Genomic DNA, 17,747 nt, shown 5'->3' on the forward strand with positions numbered 1-17,747 from the left:
CACTTCCAAGACATAGTTCCAGTCTCTCTCTCTTTTGTGGCATGGTTTCTCTAAACAATGTGTCTGGAGAAGGATAAGACTGAGTGCATGTATCTGGCAACCAACCTATTTTCAAGGAGGAACCAGCAAGGTAACACAGCTTGTATTACTTCTTATCCTTCTCTAGGTAACTTCCCTCCAAGGTGTTACTCATTCTGGTTGTCCTGAATTTGTACCTTCCAAATTAAGTAACTTTTGCCTGTAGGGCAGGAAACCACACTTTAAAATGTTTCTATTATTGACACTACATATTGCATGGCATTTGTTCAAAAAAGATTATAAAATATATGATCACTGTGTGGGAATTCCCTTTCTAGTATAAAATACCTGTGGAACTGTACCAGAAAGAAAATGCACATCAACATACAAAATATAGTAGTTTGGTTTTTTTTTTGCTTTACTACATCATACATTCACATGTTTCAAAATTCATAAAGTACAAAATGAATTAACAGTGAAGAGACTTCTTCCTACCTTTGATCCCTAGCCTCTAATTAGTTTTCTTCCCTAAGACAATGTTACCACTTTTTAATGTATTTCTCCAGAAGTTTATAGATATAGTAGCCTATGTATTTGTTTTTGCCCTTTTTTTCCCATTGAGCAATAATGTTGGAAATATTTTAAAACACATCTTGGTGATAACTCTGTGTTACTATACAGTTAAATGAAAGCTTCTTCATTCTCTTATATTGCTACGCAGAAAGTATCCATTGTACCAGTGTATTATAATTTAACACTCTTCTCACTTTTGCTATAAAAATAAGCCTGTAATAAGTTGTATATATGTGTTGCTTCCTATTTGCAAGATAAATTATACTAGACATGGAATCTCTGAGTCCAGTGTAACAGATTAGCTTTTGACTGATGGTATCAACTCTTTTAGGGGTGACTTTTTCTCTTGGGGGGCCATCTCTGCTTTCCCCTTCTCAATGACCTGCACAGCCTTCAGCAAACCATCCTGCAGAGCCTGGTTCTTTACCATATTAGAGATCATGCAATTGATATCTCTTATATACATCTGCCTTACTTTACCAATGTAGTGTTCTGCCTTGTTACCATGTGCTACAAAGAAGATACACAGTGCTGTGATATCTCCTTCTTGCAACCCATGTTCCTCCAGAACAGACTCCCATACAACTCTGATGCGCTTATTCTTGACTTTTCGTCTAAGGATGGAGGCTAAGGTGGGAAGACTTCTCACCAGATCTGGCAGCTTCTCAAGCACACAAGTGTGCAAGTGGACAAGTACTTCAATGACGTAGCTGTATAAAATATTCAGTTCCATTGAGGTGAACCTACAAAAAATGTGGGCACTTCTTAAGCAGTAGAACTCTCCATGTACAGCCATAAAGTGAATTTTATTAGGATAATTCAAAGAAGTATAAATATACTAGGAGAACTTTAAACAGATTGGGTTAGAGGTTTCCAGAGAAAGAGAACAAGACTTGGATCTCTTGACATAAGAAAAGCCATTGTTTATCTAAGCAGTTTTGTGATCTAAGCCTGGCCATAGTGCTTGCCCTGGAACAGGTCTCAGTAATTCATGATCTTAAGGGAAGTGATGGAATGTTTGAACAAAGGAAAGGATATCAAGAAACAATAGTTCAGTGATAAGTGTTAGTTGCTCAGTTGTGTCCAACTCTTCGTGACCCTGTGGACTGTCGCCCACCAGATTCCTCTGTCCATGGGATTCTCCAGGCAAGAATACTGGAATGGATTGCCATTTCCTTCTCCAGGGGATCTTCCTGACCCAGGGATTGAACTTGTGTCTCCTGCATTGCAGGCAGATTCTTAACCATCTGAGCCACCAGGGAAGCCCAATTCTTCCTAAAAGGATATACGTAACAATCTGATATGTATCTTAAGAGTTCTGCAGGAACTAAGGCCCCACCCAGGTGGTGGTGGTTGTTCAGTCACTCGGTCATGTCCAGCTCTTTGCAACTCCATGGACTGTAGCACGCCAGGCATCCCTGTCCTTCACTATCTCCCGGAATTTGCTCAAACTCATGTCCATTGAGTTGATGATGTCATCCAATAATCTCATCCTCTGCACCCCTTATCCTCCTGTCTTCAGTCTTTACCAGCATCAGGGTCTTTTCCAATGAGTCAGCTCTTTGCATCAGGTGGCCAAAGTATTGGAGCTTCAGCTTCAGTATCAGTCCTTCCAATGAATATTCAGGATTGATTTCCTTTAGGATTGACTGGTTTGATCTTCTTGCTATCCAAAGAACTCTCAAGAGTCTTCTCCAGCACCACAGTTTGAAAGCCTCAGTTCTTTGGTGCTCATCCTTCTGTATGGTCCAGCTCTCACATAGCTTTGACTATACAGATCTTTGTCGGCAAAGTATTGTCTCCTCTTTTTAACACACTGTCTAGGTTTGTCATAGCTTTTCTTCCAAGGAGCAAGTGTCTTCATTTCATGGCTGCAGTCACCATCCACAGTGATTTTGGAGCCCAGGTGGAGGATAGAATGATGATGTTGACCTTTTCTGACCCTTTGACTTCAATCACTAAAGCTTGAATTCTGTCAGCCTTTGCCCTAGTTCTGTGCTGGTCCTCTGTTCAAGCTCCTTCATGAATATGCATCTACCTTTAGCTTAAAACTTCCTGATTTTGATATTTGGGAAGACATTGCTTAGGGAAAGATCCCTGCTGTTCTCCTTACTTGCTGCAAGTAATAAATCCTTCCTTGTCCAAATCTTTGGCTTGGTTGTGTCTTTTGGCCCAACACACACCAAGAGGCCAACCCAGCTTTTGGGTTTAGAACAGAAGCAGCTGTTATAGTTTAGAAAATACTTTAGAAATAGGGCCTGCCCTATTACCAAAGCCAAGATATGGAAGCAACCTAAGTGCCCATCAGCAGATGAATGGCTAAAGAAGATGTGGTATATATCTACAATGGAATGTTACTTAGCAATAAAAAAGAGTGAAATAATATCCTTGCAGCAACAAGGATGGACCTAGAGGTTACAATACTAAGTGAAGTAAGACAGACAAACATCACAATATCACTTATATGTGGAATCTAAGAAAATAGTACAAATGAACTTACTTATGAAATAGATTCACAGACACAGAAAATAATTGTATGGTTACCATAGTATAAATTAGGAATTTAGAATTAACAAATACTATTAAAATAATTTTTTTAAAAAGAAAAGAAATAGAATTTGCACTCAACTGGATAGCTGAGATCTCAGGCCACTCATACTACAAATTTTTCGATGGCAGAGTACTTACATTATCCATCTCTGTGTTATTAAGACTTTGCCAAGCAAGGGACTCTGAGATGTGTACCACAGTAAGGGAAGTAAACCAGCACTCAAATCAATCCTTTTTGATTTGAATGAATGAGCCTAAGAAAATGTGATTTCTTCACAACGCATTGTTGGAACCATATTAAGAAACCCAGTTTTAGAATGACCACTGCAAGCTCTCATGAAACCACAAAATTTCACTGATTTCTGATTAGATACTCACTTGAGTGACAGAACTGCTGTCCATAGCTCATCTTGGGCTCCCTGGTTTGCCAAAGTCTTGCTATGATCTTCAAATTTCTGTGTCAGATTATCCTTGATGAAGTCCAGTTCTTTAAAATGTGCTTCTAAAGCTTGGAGTTTGTGGTCTACTCTATAGTATAACAGAATCAAAGGTTAATTTGGGTCAGAGCACAAAACTAAGATTTCGCCTAAAGATAAAGCTACAATACATTATTTACAGTCACTAGCAGTAGCTACTTAAGTTTTACAATTATGGATAGATGTTCCCATTTGCCATTCTCTCTAGTCATCATCCTAGTTCTTGCATTCCTTATGTTGCCAAACATGTGAATTGTCCAATTACCTCAGCTATCTGCCTCATCTTTATTAATATATTGTACCTCATACTTTAAGAAGTATTTTATACAAACTTTGATTCTCATAACAACCATAAGTAGTGAAGCAGTCATTTTTACTATTTTACAGGTAAAGAAATTGAGTCTCAAAAAGATCAAGACTTAACCATCATATAGCTATTAACAAGTGCTGAGACCCATATTCATTAAGATGGCTTTCTCCACCTTATTCTGACTATCGAAGTCTTATCCATCAGCGATAAGCTCATTCCATGCCTGCTTGAATCCCTCAGCATTTCTACCTGGAGATCTGCTCCTTGCCTGCTTCTCTGTCACAGACACTGTCTCTTATTACTTGTCACTCCCCATCTCTTCCTTTATTTTTAGAGTTAGCTTTTCATGATCTAAATTGTAAACTCTTGAAGAGAGAGGATCATAGACTATTTCTTGAACATCTTTATGCTTGTCCCCCAATACCTAGCAGAGGTCTTACACAGAAGTAATAAAACATGTCGTCTATGACATTTGTGGTATTAGTGAAATGCTAGGCAGTGTAACAGCAAAAGGGGGACCTGAGTTGCTCTGAACAACCCTGATCATTAGAGGGCGCTGTGGCACCAAAATTACGTCTAACTGAACCACAAAGAACTGAAACCCCACAACTCACTTGCTTGAAGTCACCCACATTGTCCTTCATGAAGTGATACACAGCCAGTTCCCTGAGTTTCTATGTCCCCAGTGACCTGAATACTGTTGTGGTTGCCTAGGGTTCTGTCCTTGATCATCTTCTCTTCTTGGTCTTCACTTTAGTCCAAGGTTAATTAGCTTCAGGTACCACCCCTGTCCTTCCCTGGTGGCTCAGAGGGTAAAGCGTCTGCCTACAGTGCGGGAGACCTGGGTTTGATCCCTGGGTCAGGAAGATCCTCTGGAGAAGGAAATGGCAACCCACTCCAGTACTCTTGCCTGGAAAATCCCATGGACGGAGGAGAGTAGCAGGCTACAGTCCATGGGGTTGCAAAGAGTCAGACACGACTGAGCGACTTCACTTCACTTCACTTCACTTCACCACCCCTGTCCTAAGCTCTAGAGCTGAATTTTCAACGACGTTTTGTACATCTCCACTTAGATGGTGGTATCAGACTCAACTATCTTAAGCTGAATTTACTAAGTAAACCCTTTCACTCCATCTTCAGAAATTTCAGCAATGGAATTTTCTCATTGCTCTGGATTCTATATGCATATAGATAAAGCTCTGTATGAAACGTGCATTTTCATTGGGAAGATTCCCTGGAGAAGGGAATGGCTATCCATTCCAATATTCTTGGGCTTCCCTGGTGGCTCAGATGGTAAAGAATATGCCTGCAGTGTGAGAGACCTGGGTTTGATCCCTGGAGATGGGAATGGCTACATTGCAATATTGTTCCCTGGATAATTCCAGGGACAGAGGAGCCTGGCAGTGTAGAGTCCATGGCGTTGCACAAAGTCAGATACAACTGAGAGACTAACACTTTCACTTTTTTCAAGGCTCTGTATGAAATATGCATTTTCATAGGAACATAGGCCTACATGACCTAATATGCCAGCAATCTGTCTACAAGTCAAAACTATTATATCTGGTAAACTCTTTGTATTAACTTTTAGACCTTTAAGAATGTACTTCTTATAAGTCATCTCCAGCTTGAACTCTAGAGATAAACTCTAGCTTGCCAATCAGTATAAAGGTTTACATAAATTGAAGCAATTATTTGGAATCCTTTCACCAAAAGGTATTCCTCAGTTCAGTTCAGTTCAGCTCAGTTGCTCAGTCAAGTCCGACTCTTTGTGACCCCATGAATTGCAGCACGCCAGGCCTCCCTGTCCATCACCAACTTCCGGAGTTCACTCAGACTCACGTCCATAGAGTCGGTGATGCCATCCAGCCATCTCATCCTCTGTCATCCCCTTCTCCTCCTGCCCCCAATCCCTCCCAGCATCAGAGTCTTTTCCAATGAGTCAGCTCTTCGCATGAGGTGGCCAAAGTACTGGAGTTTCAGCTTTAGCATCATTCCTTCCAAAGAATACCCAGGACTGATCTCCTTCAGAATGGACTGGTTGGATCTCCTTGCAGTCCAAGGGACTCTCAAGAGTCTTCTCCAACATCACAGTTCAAAAGCATCAATTCTTCGGTGCTCAGCTTTCTTCACAGTCCAACTCTCACATCCATACATGACTACTGGAAAAACCATAGCCTTGATCGTTCAAAGGCATTCCTGCTGCTGCTGCTGCTGCTAAGTCACTTCAGTCATGTCGGACTCTGTGCGACCCCATAGACGGCAGCCCACCAGGCTCCCCCGTCCCTGGGATTCTCCAAGCAAGAACACTGGAGTGGGTGGCCATTTCCTTCTCCAGTGCATGAAAGTGAAAAGTGAAAGGGAAGTCGCTCAGTCCTGCCGACTCCTAGCGACCCCATGGACTACAGCCCACCAGGCTCCTCCATCCATGGGATTCTCCAGGCAAGAGCACTGGAATGGGGTGCCATTGCCCTCTCCAAAGGCATTCCTAGATCGTTTCAAATAAATCCTAAGGAACATGTCTGCAAATCTGCATTTCTGTGACAGTTGTCCAGCTCAGTTAATGGGATCACTATCTACCCAATTCCTTGAACTAGAAATCTCAGAATAACTCACTATTTTTCCCCTTTCTCTCCATCAACAGGTCTCTAATCTATTCCCTCCTGTCTATCTCTAGTAAGTCAGTTAATCACCATCTTTCACTTCGACCTAGGATTACAATAGTCTAACTAGATTTCTGCTTTTCTCCTCCAATCCATCCCCGAGAGCTGTTCTTCTAAATAGAAAACAATTAAATAAATGAGAACAATTCTGTTCTCATAACTTGACTATTATATACATTCTATGCTTCCCTGACTTGCCTAGTGGTATTGTTAGAGTCAAGTCCGATCTCCTCAGCAGGAATTGTAGACTCTTTAACCTTTGCCCCTATCCTCTGCCAGTCCTCTTGCACAACTTAGTCACCAGTCACATGAGACATCTAGCTGCTGACTGAATACGGTATGATAGTCCAAGCATCTGTGGTTTACACAGACTGTTTCCTCACCCTAGAATTCCTTCCCATATTTTTATTTCTTGCAAACTCCTACTGCACACTTTCAGATCCAGTCTAAACGTCGCTCTATGAAGGGTTCCTTTTCCTAGTATCAAAGGCAAAATTCATTCCTCTCTTCATGTTCTCATAGCCCTTTAGGAGCATCACCATTATAAGGTCAGTCACATTAAATTGTAAGCATTTTTGAATAGATCTGTTATTCCAAAGGCTGTGAGCTCCTTGGGGACAGAAACCACATTTTACTTATTTTTGTAAGCCGAGCATATAGCGCATGCATTAATCGAATGGAATATAGCACCTAGGAGGAGATTTTTCTTTATTATTAATGGACACAATTTTTGAACCTGAACACATTAACAGAAAAAGAATTCTAATTAGCATGCCTGTAGTTATTTGCCTGTTTTTATTCTTCATTCTTCTCCTACCCATCTTCCCAGAAAAGCCGACCCATGCTTGCTCCCTCCCTGTAACCCTTAGCAACCTTTTCATTGCCTCCTTCAAGGATATCAGGGTTGTGGTTTCATTGTTCATCTTCTTAAGGCAAAATGAAAAGAAACAAAACAAGCAAAACAAAAGCCCCACAGAGGTTTGAATCCAGGGTTTTCTGCTGCTATCCACTCAGCAACAGGCAGCAGCAGTGTGAGTATTTGATCTAAATTCTGCCTGAAAGGTCACTCAGTACAAGAAGCTTTTAATAGCTTGCACATCCAAATATAGTTTCAAAGAACTGATCGTGTGAACACAGGTGTCCTGGGATGCACTATAATATTTGCCTTTGAAAAATGACCCATAGTACATCAACATAGTAAAACAACCAGATGTAACTGTGACTCAGTGTATATTCTGGTAAATGGATATATATGTACACAAATGTATACATATACTAGGATTAAATTTGATGGAAATACTACTCTCAAATTTTAAGAGCTTAATTATTCACTTAGAATTTAAATTAGTTTTAAAGAAGCTTCAGACCTTTTATGATGAATTATATCAATGCAAAAAAAAATTTAACCATCCTTGCTAAGTTGCTTCAGTCGTGTCCGACTCTGTGCGACCCCATAGACGGCAGCCCACCAGGCTCCGCCGTCACTGGGACTCTCCAGGCAAGAACACTGGAGTGAGTTGCCATTTCCTTCTCCAGTGCATGAAAGCACTCAGTCGTGTCCGACTCTTAGTGACCCATGGGCTGCAGCCTACCTGGCTCCTCCGTCCATGGGATTTTCCAGGCAAAAGTACTGGAGTGGGGTGCCATTGCCTTCTCCAACCATCCTTAGAAACTAATAAATATTTATTAAGCTTATAGTATTAGATTAAGTATTAGAAATAAAAACAGGCATAAAACAGATTTCTGAATTCAAGGGGTTTAAATACTAACTGAGGAGGTATTTAAAAGATAAATATATTGAAAAGAAAAAATGTATAAAAATATTGTGTACTGAGTAGATACAGACCATAAAAAACATATATGATGAGAGAGTATGTCACTGAAGCCTTGGATAATTGAGTATCACTCACACTGAAGGTGAAATTTGTTTTTGGCCTTAAAGGAAATGTAGGTCATTGATTATCAGAGAAGAGAGAGAAGAGTATTCCAAACCAGAGAAACTGAATAAAATCACACATGTGGGTGGCAAGGTTATGTGATGTGGTCAGGGAACAATGAGTGAGTGTCTCTCAAGCAAAAAATTTATGTGAGAAAAAGAAAAACAACAGCATTTAAACTGATTAAGAGTCAGGTCATGGATGTATTCATTCACTGAATAACATTCATTTATTCAATATTTGCTGAATGCCATAAATTCCAACTGAATGGATAAAACCTATGAATGAATGACCAGCACTATTCTAGGTACTGGGAATAAAATGAAGAGTAAGGCAAAATCCTTACCCTAAGAAGCATACTAGTAGGGAGACTGAAAGCAAGGATTACAAAAAAGTGGATGGTTCTAGATAGCCTGGTAAGGAGTTTGGACATATGTGTTGGTTCTGCAAAGTTATTCTAGTATGGGTGTTTAAGGTGGATCCAAATAGGAATAAAACCAGAGGCAGAGATGTCCCTCAGGAGACTGATGTCACAGTCAGCTGTGAGGTGATGAAATTACAATGTCTGTCCTCAGGAAAGGGACAGATCTGAGAGACAATATAACTGCTCAAGCACCCCTGGGGGTTGGAGTCAGTAAGTTTCATGTGAATCTTCAGAAAAGCTTGGGTGTCCTGAAGGAATCAAGTCCTTCCTTGCCTCAGTGGGAAAACCTTGCCAGGATCTTTGTGTCCTACCCAGTGGCCATCATCCCCAATATCTCCCCACCTCCGCTATTTTTTCCTCATTAACAGGATCTAAATCCAAATATTGTTCGAGTATTCAGCAGCTGTGTGCTTCAGGGGACTCTGGGATCCACCCTATCCAGTCACAAGGAGGGTAAATCTTGATGAGAACAAGCCAATCAGTCATTTCATTAATGTTGCCATTATCATTGGTTTAGGAAGTGGCAGGTGGCAGAATTCTGGCCTATGAAATGTGAGAGGAGGTTTACTGTGGGACTTCTGAGAAAAAACACTTTTTTTTAACTTGTGATAAAACACACATAATATAAAATTTACCATTTTTTTGGTGGAGGGCAGTGGGAAAAATGGAGGAAAGTAGTCAAAAGTTACAAACTTCTAGTTATAATAAAATAAGTAAGTCTAGGAATGTAATGTACAGCATGGAGACTAGAGCTAATAACACTGTTCTGTATTTTTGAAAGCTGCTAAGAGTTGATCCTAAAAGCTCTTATCACTGGAAAAAAATTATAACTAATTATGGTGATGGAGTTAACTAGACTCAATGTGGTGATTATTATGTAAACATAAATATATTGAATCATCATGTTTTACACCTGAAACAAATACAATATTATATGTCAGTTATATCTCAATTTAAAAGTTTTACCATTTTTGACCATTTTAAGTGTACAGTTCTGTGACATTAAGAACACTTACACTGTTGTCCAAACATCACCACAATCCACCTCCAGAACTTTTTCATCTTTCCCAGATGAAACTCAGCACCCATTAAACGCCAGTTTCACATTCTCCCCTCTTCTTAGCCCCTAAAACCACCATTCTACTTTTCATCTCTATGATTTTGACTACTCTAGCTCCTTAGATAAGGGGAATCTTGTCCTCTTGTGACTGGGAGAAGAGTTTTTCTGATGATAAAAAAAAATACATGGAAGAAAATGCTCTCTTAACCCCTCAATATTGTTGGGTCTCCCTTCACGTGATGCCTGGGACTGCAGCATTCAAGCTATGACAGCCATGAGGGGAACCAGCTCAGGGACTTCCTCAAAAATTAAAAATAGAGCTACTACTATATGATCCAGCAATCCCACTTCTGGATATACATATCCAAAGGAAATTAAAAGAGGGTGTCTATGAGATACCTGCATGCCCATGATCACTGCAGCATTATTCACAATAGCCAAGATATGGAAACAAGCTAGGTGTCCAAGAAAGAAGGAAATCCGGATGTTTGCAACAGCGTGGATGGACCTTGAGGGCATTATGCTAAGTGAAATGTCAGACAGAGAAGGACAAGTACTGCAGAGTATCATTTATATGTGGAATCTATTAACAAATAAAAAGTTAAACTCATAGAAACAGTAGAAAAGTGGTTGCCAGGGACTTGGAGTTGGGGGCAGAAAGACACTGGGAAAAGGGTAAAGTTAAATAAAAAAGAAAGACGCTGTCTCTGAATTAATCTCACCTAGAACGGTTTCATTGCTGCTGCTACTGCTGCTGCTAAGTCACTTCAGTCGTGTCTGACTCTGTGCGACCCCATAGACAGCAGCCCACCAGGCTCCCCCGTACCTGGGATTCTCCAGGCAAGAACACTGGAGTGGGTTGCCATTTCCTCCTCCAATGCTTGAAAGTGAAAAGTGAAAGTAAAGTCGCTCAGTCATGTCTGACTCTTTGCGACCGCATGGACTGCAGCCTACCAGGCTCCTCCATCCATAGGAGGGGGGTGCCATTGCCTTCTCCATAGTATGCTTATTATGAGGAATAATGACTTTGCCTTATTGATTAAGCCTTTTATAATTCAGACTTGGCCCTTAAGGAAGTCAGCGAATGAAGGAGACTTTTTTTGTGTGTGTGGGGGTGCCCATCACACAGCATTCAGGATCTTAGTTCTCTGACCAAGGATTGAACCCAGGCCCCCTGCAGTGGAAGTGTGGCATCCTAACCACCTGAAGTCAGGGATTTCCATGAAGGAGACCTTATACATCAGATTCTTCTTTGCTGGGGTTTCTTCGGAAGCACTTCATTTCTCTAGAGCTAACATTAGTTTTCTTATGGGTAGACCTGTGGCTAGTATCTTGACAAGGAAATAAAACAGGGAAGGAAGAGAGGAATGGGTGGAAACTCTGACGTAACCTGGCATCTCTGTCCTCAGATCACTCAGAATAAGCCGTTGGGGAACCAAGCCTCAGGCCCTGGAAGAACGTTTAAAACAGGGTAGAGGGCAAACGGTTCTGCTGTGGGATCAGAGCCTGACAATTCCCCCCACAGTGCCACTTCCTCCAGGATGCTGCCTGCCTATCCAGATGCAGTATTTGTTTCCTTCTCCCACTTGCATTGATGCTTCTTGTCTGTGCACACCTAAACAGGACCTGCTGATCACTACATCCTGGATTGCCTCTTTGGTATTTGGCCTATTGTCTGCCCAATATTTTGAATTTCCTGATCCCTTCTGCCAGGCTCACGTTCTGCCCGCTCCTTGTCCCCTGTCATATTGGTTTTCAAACTTTTTTAGCTAGTGAACTTTATTTTTTTACAGCAGTTTTAGGTTCACAGGTAAAATTTATATATCCCTGCCCTCACACAGACTTAACCATACCTGCCCCCCCACCCCCCTGCCATGATAGACAGCCTGCACCATAGTGTATATCTGTTATAAGCGATGAACCTACACTGACACCTCCTTATCACCCAAAGTCTCTAGTTTACATTAGGTTCATTCTAGGTGTTGTCCAGTCTGTGCGTGTGCCGAGTCGCTCAGTCGTGTCCGACTCTTAGCGACCCCATGGACTGTATCCCGCCAGACTCCTTTGTCCAAGGAATTCTCCAGACAAGAGTACTGGAGTGGGTAGCCATTCCCTTCTCCAGGGGATATTCCAGACCCAGGGATCAAACCCAGGTCTCCTGCATTACAGGCAGATTCTTTACAGTCTGAGCCACCAGGGAAACCTTGTCTATAGTTTTTGACAAATACAGTATAGGTATTCACCATTGGAATGTCATACAGAATAGTTGCACTGTATGTTCTGCCTATTTATTCTTCTCTCTCTTCCCACAAACCTCTGGCAGCCACTGATCTTTTCACTGTCTCCATAATTTTGCCTTTCCAAGAATATCATATGGCTGGAATCATACAGTATGTAGTCTTTTCAGATTGACTTATTTTTACTTAGTAATACGCATTTAAATTTTCTTAATGTCTTTTCATGGCGTGATAGCTCATTTATTTTTAGCTCCGAACAATATTACATTGTCTTTATCACAGTTCTTTTATCCTTTCACCTTCTAAGTTTTGGTTTCTATGAATAAAGCTGCTATAAATAATGTGCAGGTTTTTGTGTGGACATAGGTTTTCAGTTTATTTGAGTAAATACCAAGGGTCTTGATCGCTGGATTGCATTGTAAGAGTATGTTTAGTTTTCTAAGAAACAACCAAATTGTCTCCCAAAGTGGTTGTACTGTTTTGTACTTCTACCAGCAATGTAATTAGGGTTCTTGTTGATCCACATTCCTACCAGCATTTGGTGTCATCATTGTTTTGGATTTTGGCGATTTTAATAAGTGTATAGTGGTATATAATTATTTTAATTTGCAATTCCCTAATGACAAATGATGCTGAATATCTTTTCTTGTGCTTACTTGCCATCTTTGGTAAAATGTCTGTTCAAGGGTTTTGCCTTGTTAAAAGTCAGATTGTTTCCTTATTGTTGAGTTTTAAAAGTTCTTTGTATATTTTGAACAATAGTTCTCTATCAATTGTATCTTTAAAATTTTTTTTTCCCACAAATCTTTTTTATAGCAAAGTTGCAACCTAGATTCCTACCTGCTTTCTGTTGCAGGGTACAGATCTTTGAAAGAACGCTGTACTCAAGAACTAAACAGCAGTGATGAGAAGTAAATAGTACTTTGGTTGGTGAAAACAAGCATCTGAGAAATAAGCATCTAAAGCAGCAGCAGGTTTTTGTTGTTTATCCTAGAGCTGAATCAAGTACTAACAATTGAATACTTTGAGTACTGAACTCAAAGTACAGATGCTAAGTGAGTAATGTTCTTTCTGACTCAGGGAAAAGACCCAGGAGTTTTTGCCAGATATTAAGTTACCATAAAGTTTACTAGTAGCTACTTTGCTCTACAAGTTCTTGTAAGAGTAGTACTGCTGCTGCTGCTAAGTCGCTTCAGTCGTGTACAGCTCTGTGCGACCGCATAGACAGCAGCCCACCAGGCTCCCCCGTCCCTGGGATTCTCCAGGCAAGAACACTGGAGTGGGTTGCCATTTCCTTCCCCAACGAATGAAAGTGGAAAGTGAAAGTGAAGTCACTCAGTCGTGTCGGACCCTCAGCGACCCCATGGACTGCAGCCTTCCAGGCTCCTCCGTCCATGGGACTTTCCAGGCAAGAGTACTCATGTGGATGGAAATAAGACTTGTTAAAATGATATTGAAAACTTTGTCAGGGGGCTGTCAACTTGATTTCCCCCACATTTTTAGATTGCTCACTGTGCAAACTTCAGGAAAATGCATTCAGTCCAGATATTTGCCTACAGCTGTACATCAGAAGATTTCTTTAACTTGCAAATTTATAAAGATTATAAAAAGGATTCATTGAGAATGTCTGAGTTCATATTCTTGAAAGAGAATTCCATACATTTTATCATGTCCATGACCAGACTCAACCTTTCATCTGGCCCAGTCATTGGATAAGAGCAAGATCCAGACAACAGCATTGATTCCAGGCAGTCATTCCATTTGCTTGCAATCTGCTTGGTTTTCTTTCCTCTTATTTCTTTTTTTTTCTTTTTCTTTTTCTTTCCTCTTATTTCTAAATCCCACTTTCTAAAACCTTGGTGTCCTTCAGGCCAAACTGTCTTTGGGCTCTGATCAGATTGGTACAAATTCTTTTTCTACCACTTCGAATTAGATCTGTGAGCTTGTGCAGGTTACTTAATATCTCTCAGCCCCTATTTCTATATTTTAAAATAGAGGCCATTATCAAAGGACTTTAGAGGGGTTGACCCTTAATTACCCACAGAGGGAACCTGTACTCTGTGCTGGCTTCCTTCCCTTCTCTGTCTCACTTTCCTACTTCTGTACTATGGGCACTTCCTGGAATTGTAACTGAGCAGGACCCTATAGGGCCTTCCCAGGACACAGCACCACCCACGCCCCCATACACATCCTCCACTTGCCTTTTTATTTATTTATTTATGGCTGCACTGGGTCCTCATTGCTACAAGTGGGCTTTCTCTAGTTGTGGCAAATAGGGGCTACTCTCTAGTTGCAGTCTCAGGCTTCTCACTGTGGTAGCTTCTCTCATTGTGAAGCATGGGTTCTAGGTATGCGGGTGTCAATAGTTGCAGCACTTTGGTTCAATAGTTGTAGCACATGGGCTTAGCTGCTCTGCAGGATGTGGGATCTTCCCTGACCAGGGATAGAACCCGGGTCCCCCGCATTGGCAGGCAAGTTCTTAACCACTGGACCACCAGGGAGGTCCCCTGCCTGCCTCTTGTTCATAGAAAAATTTTAGCCTCCTAGGCCTTCCATGAATTCTGAAGAATAAGTTTAATCAGAGAAGTGAGAAAATGCAGAAACAAAGGAAAACAGTCAAACAAGACAAAATAATAGTAGTTTAGTCATCAAGCAAAGTCAAGGAACTTTAGTTCCTCCTCAAGGACTTAGATAATATTCTGGGCCATATTCTTTGAGGTATTTTGCAGACACTGAAGCCCCCACCAGATGGAAGAAGTTAACTGCATCCTGTCCTCAAGCACGTAGACCCCAGACTGGCTGGAACCAGAAGGTTGATGATGACTCCTGAGTATCTCACCACCAACCAATCAGAAGAATGTCCACGAGCTGATCACATATCCGACAACCCCTCTTAGCATGTATCTTCCTCCTCTTTTCCCTAAATAATTTCTGGGGAGTAGGGAGTTGGTTCATTTGGACATGAGTCTACTTCTTTCCCAGGATTGCCAGCTTCCTCAATCCACCTATCTTTCCTTTTATCCAGCATTTCTCTCTCTGTATGGGATTCTTGAGCCATTAGCAGCTGAACTGGAGTTAGGTAAGGGAATCATCTCACACGCCAAATGCAATTCTCATCTTAGGTCCTGCTCTGGGGAAAGCCAAATTAAAAATATACCTCTATACCTGTATGACATTTCTTTATTTTACTTTTTTGTATGACATTTCTTGTTCAAACATTAATCTCAAAGAATCTTAGCAGACCCTACTTGCTAGATTGGCTACTGATCCCCAGATGTGTCAGTGTGATAGACATACTCATAGACCATGGGGTTCTTATGGAAACTTCCATTAAGGAACTGGCGAAAAACATACTAATAGTTTACCTACTCCGAATATATTGCTATTTTTTAAATGAATAAGTGTTTTTTAAAACACTGAAGTGTAACACACACAGAACACTGTGTATCATAAGTTTGTGAAAATTAATAAAGGGAAATGTCACTAAAATGGCATTGAGAAGCCGGAAGGGGGAGCTTTTATGCAGTACCACTCAAGTCAGTTAATTACAGGAAAACTGTCAATTACAGATCCCAATAGAAGAATCACCAACAGGAAAGAACCATCAGTTACAGGTCCCAACCAAACAAGGCGTATGTTGAGTATCCTACAAGAAATCAGCTACCCCAGCAACTTAACCAATGAGAAACTGTCATCACCCTGAACTCCCACTTTTCTCCAATGGGCTTTCATTCATGATAATAATCTTATACTTCCTCCTTTTTCTCTATAAAATAATATTCTTCTCCTTTGTTTGTTGAACTTGCTTATGGTTTTTGCTGTGGCTTGTTTGTCTTGAACTGCAGGTCTCTGTTATTCCCAACTAAACCAATTTTTTGCTAGTAAAATAACTTAGTTTTAAGGTCAATACGCTCAATGACTGTGATGTTATCATATAATAAGAAATACTTATTGGGTCTTTGTCCTGGGTCTTGGCACAGAACTTCTAAAACTCTTATAACTTCCTAAATGGTAAGAGTAACAGAACATCTCTTATTATAATTGTTTTTTGTCCTTAGGTCCTAAAACCGGTAAAAGAAGCATCTTTTATTATAATATTTGGTTTTATTCCCAGTTACTGAAATGGGTCCAGAGTGATAAAAGTGAAAGGAGTGTCCATTGTTATTCATAGCAAGTCACTTTCAACAGTACCTGAGTTTATGTTAGTGACGCAAGTTTTAGAAAGCCCCTAAGGATGTGGGGCTGGTTACCAGGAGACTCAACCATGTGATTGCTGCTGCTAAGTCGCTTCAGTCGTGTCCGACTCTGTGCGACCCCGTAGATGGCAGCCCACCAGGCTCCCCCGTCCCTGGAGTTCTCCAGGCAAGAACACTGGAGTGGGTTGCCATTTGATTAGAGGGTTGGAATTTTCAGCTCCACCCCTCAACCTCTGGGGAAGGAAAAGTGGTTAAATGTTAAGGCAATCACTAATGCCAATGAAATGAAGCTGCCATAAAAGTCCTAATCAAAGAGTTTGGGGAGCTTCCAGTTTGGTGAAGGAGAACACATCGATATACCAGTAGGGTGGTGCACTCCAAACTCTGCAGGGACAAAAGGTCCTATACTCAGGACACTTTACCCTATGTATCTCTTCATTTGGCTGTTTATTTGTATTCTTTAATTTATTCTTTGTAATAAATTGGCACGTGTATGCATGGTAAATCACTTCAGTCATGTCCAACTCTTTGCGACCCTATGGACTGTAGCCCACCAGGCTCCTCTGTCTATGGGATTCTCCAGGCAAGAATCCTGGAGTGGGTTGTCATGCCCTCCTCCAGGGGATCTTTCCCACCCAGGGATTGAAACCATGTCTTTTACATCTCCTGCATAGGCAGCCAGGTTCTTTACCATTAACGCCACCTGGGAAACCCCAATAAATTGGCAACAGTAAGTAAACTGTTTTCCAGAGTTCTGTGAGCCACTCTAGCAAATCGCCAAACTTGAGGCCATCACAGGAACCCCTGATATATAGCCAGTTATTCAGAAGTACAAGTTACACTTTGGCATCTGAAGTGAGGGCAATCTTGTGTGACTCAGCCCTTAACCTGTGGGTCTGTGCCAACTCCAGGCAATTAGTTTTAGAACTGAGTTAAATTGTAGGACATCCAGCTAGTGTCTGCCAAGAACTAGAGAATTGTTTGGTGTGGAAAACCCCACACATCTGGTGTCAGAAGTATTGCATATAGAGAGGATATGGTGTTTTTCCTTTTAATGATTTATCACAAAGTGAACACACTCATGTAACCTTAAGCTAAATTAAAAAAAAAATAGAATATTGCTAACATGCCAGATTTGTCATGGCCTTTGTGGCCCCTCTCATTTATTGCTTTTCCTCTCTCTCTAAAAGATAACCACAATCTCTCATTAAACATTAGTTTTGTTTATTTTTGAACTTTTAACAAATGGAATCATACAGTATGTATTTGTAATGCTTTACTGAGATGTAATTCATATATCATACAA

At 40.8% G+C, this 17,747-nt stretch overlaps 1 protein-coding gene across 1 annotated transcript; it reads right to left on the reverse strand.

Moving 5' to 3' along the window:
- Positions 1-395: 395 nt before the first annotated feature.
- On the reverse strand, positions 396-7,627 carry SMCO1 (single-pass membrane protein with coiled-coil domains 1). The gene is made up of 3 exons (XM_055568558.1): positions 7,461-7,627; positions 3,520-3,669; positions 396-1,334 (listed from the first exon to the last, which is right to left on the reverse strand). The coding sequence occupies exons 1-3, from the start codon at positions 7,508-7,510 to the stop codon at positions 890-892; spliced, it is 645 nt and encodes a 214-aa protein (XP_055424533.1). The 5' UTR covers positions 7,511-7,627; the 3' UTR covers positions 396-889.
- Positions 7,628-17,747: the final 10,120 nt, after the last annotated feature.

This window comes from Bubalus kerabau, chromosome 2 (assembly GCF_029407905.1).
Source record: "Bubalus kerabau isolate K-KA32 ecotype Philippines breed swamp buffalo chromosome 2, PCC_UOA_SB_1v2, whole genome shotgun sequence".
NCBI lineage: Eukaryota > Metazoa > Chordata > Mammalia > Artiodactyla > Bovidae > Bubalus > Bubalus kerabau.

What these genes read in the sequence shown, in the direction of transcription:
- SMCO1 (XM_055568558.1), bottom strand. Translation starts at nt 7,510, where the DNA reads ATGAACAATGAAACCACAACCCTGATATCCTTGAAGGAGGCAATGAAA. An exon ending in TTGAAGGAGGCAATGAAAAG is followed by an intron (nt 3,670 to 7,460) that starts GTTGCTAAGGGT and finishes GTTATACTATAG; the next exon opens with AGTAGACCACAAACTCCAAG. An exon ending in ACAGCAGTTCTGTCACTCAA is followed by an intron (nt 1,335 to 3,519) that starts GTGAGTATCTAA and finishes CATTTTTTGTAG; the next exon opens with GTTCACCTCAATGGAACTGA.